Below are 10,333 nucleotides of genomic sequence, written 5' to 3'. Positions count from 1 at the left end.
TCAACTGTACGGCTGTTATCAAGTAAAAAATAATAATCATCAGTGTGACCACGGACCACGTGAATACAATGATATTATATTGTCATAATTTAATAATGATACAAAAATATAAAAGATATAATATTATTTTCTCGACAGACTTTTCTACATCGCGTGGTACTATACAAATATACATTTCTATAAACATTAAAACAACACTTTAGCCAATACCTACCTTGCCACCTTGGTGTAATGGTATAATGGTGTAATGGTCATACTCAACTACTCAAGACTAGTTATATTTTATTAGCTTATGCCTACCCTCTAAACTGTATTAATACATTTTAATCATTTTATCTATAATAATATAATTCTAAAATTTATTGTAAATAGACATAGGTAATTTGTGTAGGCCCCAGTCCCCCCTCCCCCCCGTAGCCAATTACAAACACGACTAAACGAGGGTAGGCGAATCGAGTTATAGGTACCATGGAGATTGCAGTTAAAAATATGTTTTAAAACCATTCAAATTTAATGTACCTATTAAAAATATTGTGTAAATTAAATTATAAAATTATAACATTTACAATTTTAAAATAATCATATTAACTTGATTTAAAATTAAAATACAAAATCAAACTTATGTATGTTAACCTAGAATCATATATTCATATTAATACACTAGAATATATACTATATAAGTATATATTTATAGTATATAATAATATATACCAACCAATATATTGTAAATGCTGTGGTGGTTTAATGGAGCAAATATTCGCTGACTGAGCCCTTACCTGTATGGACTGTATGGGCTTCTGGATTCAACCACTTACATTTTTTTAACAATATTAAAAATGAAACAAAAAATGATTTGATGAACTCCGAGAATGATTTTTCTTGTACTCTGCTGTCGACTGTAGTCTGTAGTAATAACTAATGACTAATAGGTAAGTACTACGTATAATGACAGACAAAATAACAAGGTAATATAGTAGGTAGGTAGGTACTTATAACACCAGCTATACCTCAAACGCATACCCGCATGTTGACTATCTAAATTCTAAATACATGTACTTATCTATTTCTAATGTAAATAATTGTAAATATTTTAAATAGTAGATAATTTATAATAATTACAATCAATATTTTTATATTTTTTATTCATCTCTGGATAATGTTTTCTAAAAGTTATATTTCAATATAAATATTTTGCTTAAAACAAAACTTAATAGTTGTAATTTTAACTATGAGCTTTATAGACAAGTACAAAATTATTGCATGATTAATTTTTGTATAATTTATTTAAATTTTATGCAATTAACTCAAAATATTTATAAAAAATGAAATTTAGCCATATAATATTCAGTAATTATATTATTAAGCCCTTTGTAATGTTTTAAGACTGAGTCATCAAGCCATTTTATTATATTATTTTTTATAAAAAGCCAACATTCATCGAGGAGACGGGGACATTACCTATTTTATACAGTTAATTATCTAGACTATAAAGTATGGATTAATGTTAAACTTAAAATATTATTTTAGCCGTTAAGAAGATCACGACAGCAGTCAGCAGTTGAGTTTTAATAAGCGTTTTGGAGGATTTCTCGGAATGGAATAGGACGGTAATTTTTAAAAGAATTTTGGGGTGGTGCTTACTGCTTATGATAGGGTAAATTATAATGGGATATTTTATAGAAAAATTTATCTTAGTCGAGTACTGCCATTATTCTTAAATCTTTATGGAATATAATTAAAAATTTAAAGCGAAGACCATTAGTTAATTTTTGGAAGATATAATATTTTGAAAGATTTACATTTTACTAACGTTGGATTTTTAGAATTTCTCCAAAGCTTTAGAATTAAGACCATGGTCTCCCATATGGGATTTAGGAGAGCTTTGTAAATAGATAATTTTATCTCGCGATGGTTTGTACTTTGCACAATTCAAAGCCGGCGTAACTGTAAAATTATAAACTTTAATTTAAAAAGCCAATGTCTTTGATTTTATGTGTTATAGGCTCAGGTTATAGTTAACGATATATACTAAGAGTCTAAGTATTTAATTGTTTGCAAGGATGAAGCCATGAGAAGATTGGAAGAATAACGATTCTTCGAGTTCGAATATTGAGCAATTTTTAGAGTGAATATATATTATCGTGATTAAACTTTTCTTGGATGACTTTAAACCTCTAATCGGTGTACTATTTTTCCATAAGATACAAATGGTTTCATAAATACCTATGCGGGATGATATAATAAGAGCTAGTTTGTATTATTATATATATTATAAGTATAGCTATATGTCATTATATTCATATAATATAACATATAACTATATAAGTATATAATTAACATAGACACCTACTTATAGGTAAAATATAGATATTAAATATTAATATATTATTATGTTACACCCCCGGCATATTACTTATACTATTTTATTTATTAAAATTATTATTATTTTATTAATTTATTCTTAAATATTAAAATTACTAAATATTAACAATAATATACACTATTCATCGGAATAATTTTTGTTTTTGAAGATTGAATTCAGGTTTATACATTCACTTGTACATAATAGTTATAAATATAGATCGGATTTATACACGCTTAAAATCTTAGAAAGATTAATTTAATCATTTTTAATTTCATTAAAATAATCTTTAATATTATTATTTATTATGCATAAATATTTTTTATAAAAATGTATTAAATTCTGAAAAACAAATAAAAGTAACTGTTTAGTTAGTAAATGTGCTTTTTTTCAGTAATAAATATGGAAATCCTGATTGAATGGCATAAAATAAATTTTTTTTTTTTGTAAAATTCAAAAATTATCACTAAATTTTGTTATGCAATTAAGTTTTTAAATTTTTTATGATAGCTATTTTGTTTATCAAATTTTTTAAAAAAATTAAAAAAAATTAATATTAAAATTGAATAAAAATTGACTAAGTTAAAGGTTAAAGCCTATGTTATTTAAGCATTCAGTTAATATTTATGTTCTAAATCTATTTTTATTGTAGTATTATTCATATTGGTTGAGTTTACATCGAATTCGTTCGCGTTAATATAATCGTTAAAAAATGGATATAAAGCATACATTTATCAAAACAATTAATTTGTTTTGGCTAAAAAAAGTCTCCATTGCAAAAAAATTAAATTATTTTGAATAAAATAAACTTTACAAATGTTCATATAACACAATATGTCAATATGTCACAAAAAATGCCATCATACCTAAAAATAATTCAATCATATTATTGCTTAAAGGATATATACGGAGTGGAATCTGATGAAAACGGTCTGGACAAGAAAGATTTTATATCGACTTCAGACGTTAAACGGGTAACTGCAGAACTTGATTCAGATAAAATAGAAATTGAAAACGCTGTGTATACGGCTACGAAGTCGATCACGTAGAATCGAATGGAGAAGATCTGCAGGCTGTTGGTGTAACAAACAAGTAAACACTGCTGTTAATAATATCACAAGAATAAGTTATATACATTAAGAGGACGCAACGCGTCTATTTGTATTAAAAACAGTGCGTTCAAAAATTAATAATCTACATATTTTTAAATAGATTTTTTTTTACTGCAATGTCTGTAACTTGGAGTTTAGTTTCTATATTCATAAATATTTTTGTTTTGCTGTACAATTTTAATAGCACGAAGCCACGAACATCTTAATACTATATTATACTTTAATATTTAAGCAGATACAATAAAAGGGTTAATGAAAGGTTAATTTAGGTTCTATAGCAATTTTCACATACTAGCTAAAGTAGTAAATTAAGACAATTTATGAGATTCAAAGATGGACAGTTAGGCAAATAACATAACTTCTCTATTTGTCATACTTAAATGACTTTAAGTAAAAATACTTATCATAATTTATCTAGATATGTATATATATTATGTAGTAGCCCACGTAGTGGCAACTGAATTATACAGTTACCTAATAATATACTTAATATATGAAAATTATTTAGTATAATAGTCGGTACATACAGTATGTAATATACTACATATAAGCACTTAGTTCACGAATAACATTATAAATACTTATTTTTTAATTATCCACTTACTTCCCAAAAATATTTGTTGCTTATCCTTTTTTTTTTTCAATACCATAAATTTATTTATTTATTAGTTATACTTTCCAATTAGAAACCTACGTAAAAACACTAGACGTTTAAATATTACACCATGTGTCCATGTCACCATAATATGTACTTATTCTAGTTATTCTAATAATCTAAGTACCCATTATACCAGAAATATATAGTCTCGACAATTTACCTAGGTATGTAAAAGTATTAATTACTATATAGCAGTGCCAGATTAAGTGCATCGCGGGCCGAATAAGACGGATGAGTATAATTGCATAATTGACATAAATATAGCAAAAAAGAGGTATCTACATCTTTCTTATATCTCAGCCGTGTTTCTGAAAAAAAAAATTATAAAAATAATATATTTTGTATTTTTATTTTTTAATATAAATAATATTTAATACATTTTTGCCTTAAGCAATGCTTAATTTTCTTATAGGATAATATATAATTAACTAAGTAATACTGAAAAATTTTATTTTAATTATTTGTTTATTGTAATTATGATAAAATATCAATGTCAAGCAAATATGTGATTTGTTGTTATGCTGAAGTTAATTCGATATACTTCCGTATTTATGTTGCCAAGTCGACGTTGTATTTGTGTATAAAATATATACACTGTATTTGTTCAAAAAGAATACAAACTATATACTTATTTATTTTTCTCTTCAAGTAACTATTAAATATAGTATTTAAAAATATGATAAATATAGGAAAACCATTGCCGAAAGATCACGCTGAAGTGGCTAAACATGTAAAAGCAAGACTTTTTGATGAAGAACGAAAAAAACGAATTTTCAACCCAACTACTAGGACTATTGGCGTAAGTTACTATGAAAACTTATTATAAATACTTATATTATTTTAAACATTAGTTTTACGTATTCATTTACACCAACTTGATTTTTGAATAATTGAATACATTTTATTTACGATTAGATCGATAAGGATGCACTTGATAAACAAGTCCAAGAAAAGAAAATACTTCGACTACAAGAACAAGCGAAACATCAAGCATATTCAAACAAACTATTACAAGACTGTGCCACATCCTTACAACTGGACGAACAAAATAAAAAAGTAACACCATGATGCCACTATAATATTTTAAGTTTTTTAAGATAGTTATAAGATTAATTATTATAAAATTATATAAAAATATGAGGCATATTATCTACTAAACTTCTTAAACAAATTATTTACAATAGTATTCTAAACTAAATTTAAAGTCTCTTAACTTATCTCCATATATAGTAAAATTAACATCGTTAAATACCACTTACCGCTTCTAACCTACTTGTTTTGCATCAAGTATGAATAAATATTTCTATTTTTATTTTTCAACTCCCACAAGAAACATTCCGGAATATTAAAATAATCTATACTTGTGGTAGTTCATAATATGAATAGTATAATAAAATTATATTATAATCTCTAGATAACGACTGAAATGGCTACAACACTTCTCAAAATCTCAACTTTATGTTTACATATCATATTATAACGAATAAAACATATTATATTATAATATATATTAATTTTACAATATTTTCATACATCGAACTATCAGAAAATGTGATGATAGAAATATGTACATATAATAAAAAAAGACACGATACACGTATAATGAACCAACCTCCTACTAGATGAACTTTGATAATATATCGGTAATATATGAATATATGGCTGAAAAAAATATAGCAATATATTATATATTCATATACCTGTATTATAATTTATAATAGGTGGGCATAGTTATTACTTCAGTGATTTTATACCAAATCATTTAGAATTGCAGAGGATAGGCATGTTTTTCTATAATTATGTAATTTTTTAAATTTAATACATGCAACAATAGTAGTCTTGTCCTAAATATTGTTTTGAAACACAAAATGCGCATACAATTAAATATGTGCCACTTTAAGTGTGGATACCACATGGTGTTTAAATTTTTAAACGTTTTATATACAAATATATCGTTCTTAAAATTTAAATAACAGCCAAATCCACTTGATTGGGACATATCGGGCAGTGATTTATCTGTTCCCATTATTTGACTGTCCCAATTAACCGATGTATATACGAATTTATATTAATTAATATGTTTTTAAGTAATATTAAATTTATGTTTTATATAATTTAATATTTAGAAACAAAAAGAAATAGATTTAGAGATCTTAGAGTTCAGAAAAAAATATCAAGCTCCTGAAACGCGTAGGGAGTACGACATATACGACCCTCTACAATGCAGAAAAAGTCAGCCTAGCCGCATTGGTGACGATGACCCGAGAATTACATTGTCGTCGGTTCAACGGTACGTATAATATATTATAATAACGCAAATAAATAATACATTTATAGGACAACAATTTCTTATTAAGATTTGAAGGCGAAGAGGGCATAACAAAAGAACAAAAAGCGGAACAAATACAACAACAGCGTGTGTGGTTAGAAATGCAAATACGTGAAAAAAATATGACTCGAGAAGAGAATAAAAACGTCGAACGTACGTGGCAAGAAACCGAACACACAACAGTTCAGCGAGCAATGGCACTTGCATCACTGGAGAATGAGTGTAGGAAAAAATTGATAGAAGCAAATTACCGATACAACCAAGCTCTAGTGAGTGTTTTTGAATTACACGACATGTTCGGCAGAGCCGACAATCGACATGTATGTACGAAACGATTATTTGATCAAATTTAGGCGTCCGAACAAAAAATGAATAAAAGTATTATGGAAGCTGAGTGCAACGAAGACAAAATGGCAGAAGTGTATAACGCGATCACTGGAGACTTTCTAACGGAAAATCCCGAACACGGGTTCAACAGTGCTTTAGGGCCAGGAAAAATATCAACTTCGCTCTATAAAGGTTTTACGCCGGCTATGAAACAAGCAATATACGATGAACAAGCTAATCAAAGAGCAGAACTTAAAGTATACCTATTATCTTCATACATTTTAGAATAAATTAAAATGACAAATGTCCAACGTATTATACATTATTATTTATTTATTCATTGAAATTTTAACGATTATGATATATATTACTTAAGTAACATACATAAACAGTTATTTAATTTTTAGGGGTAATAGGCGGTACTAAACAGCCAACAGCAGTCAATATCGTTTTTTTTAAATATGTAATACCCATTTAACAAATTAAAAAATAATAATTTACTAACAAAAAATATATATAAATTTAACATTAGAATAACAATTCCTAACTTTTACCAGGATTTGTATTTTAAAAGACTGAAAATTATTTATTTATCTTAAGTTAATTTTGATTTATTTTCTAATTTTAAAAATTCAATTTCAAAATTAATAAGAATCGGGAGATATAATATTTTATGCCCCTCCACCCGTGAAATGTACTTAATTATGTAACTATGCAGGGTACTATGGGTATATCAGTATTAATAATTAACAAATAAACAGACAATAATAAATTATTGATCATTTACAATTTCAGATACGAAAAGAGGCATTCGATAAACAAGAAAAAGATTGGGCTGAACTTTTAAATATATTGGCTAGATGCGGCACACTGAATGATAGAGAAATGCAAAAGAAAAAAAGGTAAATAATATTTAGTTGTAATGTTAAAACGAACATTTTTCACCACTTAAAAAATAATTTTAAGAAAGTTATTTTCAAATAAAATATAATGATTGATATTATATAGTGATTAGCGGTGACTCGTAAAGTCGTAAAATATACATAATCTGACGTTTTGGCCTTACTCCTTAGTTCTTACCCACTTAGTAAGGTGAACACTTATTTTGTGACCCGTGAGTCATACCGCGTGGTCTCACTGAGTTCACAAGTTTTGATACATAGTAAAAAAAAAGCATGCTACCTGGTATTTTTACCACGAATCATAAATATGTTTTTGGGAAGGAAAAACAATGAAATATAAATTAATTTTCAGCGATTTCGTGTAAGTAACTATTGTAACAAAAACCTAAATAGTGTTATAAAAATTAACCTCGTAAAAATCGATTAAAAAAAAAGTAGTATCCAGCTCAAAAACATATTTATATCAATAATAAGGGTATAGGCGACACTTTAAAATAAGATCAATAATAAAAACATATTTGAGAATATATATTGCGTGAAGTTAAATTGAATGAATATTTTAATAAATTTGAAAAGACGAACAGGGAAATTTACAATAGCAATAAAATTATAATTTTTTGGTTGGCAAAATAAGAGTAATTGAAATATTTATTGAATATATATATATTAATAATAATAATATGTACAATAGTGTAATAAATTGGCATAATACATATTATGTGGGTATTGGGTAATACAATGATTATAATAATATTCATAGAATTTGAATTTATATGATGATTATGGAGATACTCATGGATAAAAATAGATGTTTAATAATAAAGTAATTTTTTGGACATTACTTTAGCGAAGATTATCTCCTACGGGTTGCATTAATATTAAATATTATTTATTTATATAATATTATTTTCATCTTTTTAGAGAATAATAATAATAAAATTATGTCTTGGATGGTTTTTATAGTTTGCTATAAAAAGTTAATTTTTCAATATGTAGGATTTTTTTAAAAATATATTACTTTTTTATAAAACTTAATAATCTATATTTTTATTCCACAGTACATATTCCTGTATTTTTTTTTTTTGTACAACTTTATAATCTAAACGTATACTACTCATTAGTACTTTTCTAGCCATGAAAATATTTAATTGTGTCATTGTAAATTTACTCACGCATATTTCATGTTCTTAGGTTTTCAAATTCATAGCTCTGATTATTACATCAAAACTGATTTGCATCTGTGGTTATGTCTACCTGAGATCGACCAGTCTACTTTTTCCAATTTTAGACCCTTAATTCATAAAAATTTAGTTTGAATATTTTAAAATTTAGGAATTTTCAAACGTAAATTGTTCGGAATTAAAATCAGAAATCTTAAAATTTGAACTGACCTATCCCAAGTACATATTATACCGATTCAGAATAGTTTTCTGAAATATTATCGCATTATTAAATCGATCTGTAGGATGGACAGAAGGTACATAATTTTAATCAAATATCAAATAAAACACCAGTCACCAGTCTGCATCGTTCACGCGCGCAACGCAGCGATGGTGACTTGTGCAGGCGAGTGCCTCGTGCGTAGGCGTTTCATTTTCCCGTGCAGTGCGAGGACAATAATATATTATTCAATAAACACTAATAATTATTTACTAATAAATTACTACATACAGTCACAAAATCAAGTATTTTAAATATTGCCTATACTAAGCTCCTTAAATAATATACACCACCACCGACCCTCTTAGATGATTTATTAATTAAATATTATCTAAATAATACTAGGTACTAGTATTATATTAGTTTAAACTATTATTTATGACTATAGTATTTTTAAGTGAACGTTTTTAATTGCAAATATTATATTATATTATATTTATTTATTTTTAGAAATTTAGAAGACGGAATAAAGGACTTCAACTTAGTTCTAGCTAATGAACAGAAAAATAAACAAGAGTATCTGAATAACGTCCTGTATAAAACGAAAGCTTCAAATGAGTTTTTCGATCAGTTTAATAAAACCACTCGATAATTTAAATAAATTGTGAAAGCTTATAAATTAAATGAATTAAATTCTAGTGAATATAATGAATTGCATTTATATTTTTATAATAATTGATAATAATAAAAATAATAAATCACTCTTCTTGTTTCTAAGTATTCTATATTAAGTTCTGAAGAATTTTAGCCAAGTGTCATAGTATTAGCTTAATTCTTTATTGTAATCAATTTGGTGACTATTAAAAAATCTGTTCAAATGAGTATTAATAGTATTATATAATATACAATGTTATTAGATAACTGCTTAGTAGTAATTAATTTTTTAAACTGAGACCATCATTGCAGGTAGCGTACTGATTATGGGTTATACTATTTTCACTAATGTATTTTAAATTTTTAATCAAATGTAATTAACATATTAACAATTAACAATAACATCTTATTTACTTATTTAACCGTACGTTTTTTGTTTATGTTGTTCTTTTTAACATTATGTAGGTATATTAATATTAATTATTATTACATCTGATTAAAGAATTAGTTAGAAATAATTTTAAGTAAAATAACTATAAATTACTATTAATTTTCAACTTATACACTACACAGTTGTTCTAATTATAGCAGGTAGGCAAATAATTTATA

General features: G+C 25.9%; 1 protein-coding gene across 1 annotated transcript; it reads left to right on the top strand.

Annotated features, from left to right (window-relative positions):
• The first annotated feature begins 3,271 nt into the window (after positions 1–3,271).
• LOC132930912 (RIB43A-like with coiled-coils protein 2) lies at positions 3,272–9,778 on the top strand. The gene is made up of 7 exons (XM_060997025.1): positions 3,272–4,931; positions 5,048–5,188; positions 6,259–6,422; positions 6,490–6,730; positions 6,815–7,045; positions 7,584–7,690; positions 9,581–9,778. Exons 1-7 carry the CDS (start codon positions 4,809–4,811, stop codon positions 9,720–9,722), a joined length of 1,149 nt encoding a protein of 382 aa, XP_060853008.1. The 5' UTR covers positions 3,272–4,808; the 3' UTR covers positions 9,723–9,778.
• Positions 9,779–10,333: the final 555 nt, after the last annotated feature.

Source organism: Rhopalosiphum padi, chromosome 4 (genome assembly GCF_020882245.1).
Source record: "Rhopalosiphum padi isolate XX-2018 chromosome 4, ASM2088224v1, whole genome shotgun sequence".
NCBI lineage: Eukaryota > Metazoa > Arthropoda > Insecta > Hemiptera > Aphididae > Rhopalosiphum > Rhopalosiphum padi.
The sequence above is the reverse complement of the archived record's forward strand: the minus strand, read 5'-3'. Positions and strand labels throughout refer to the sequence as shown.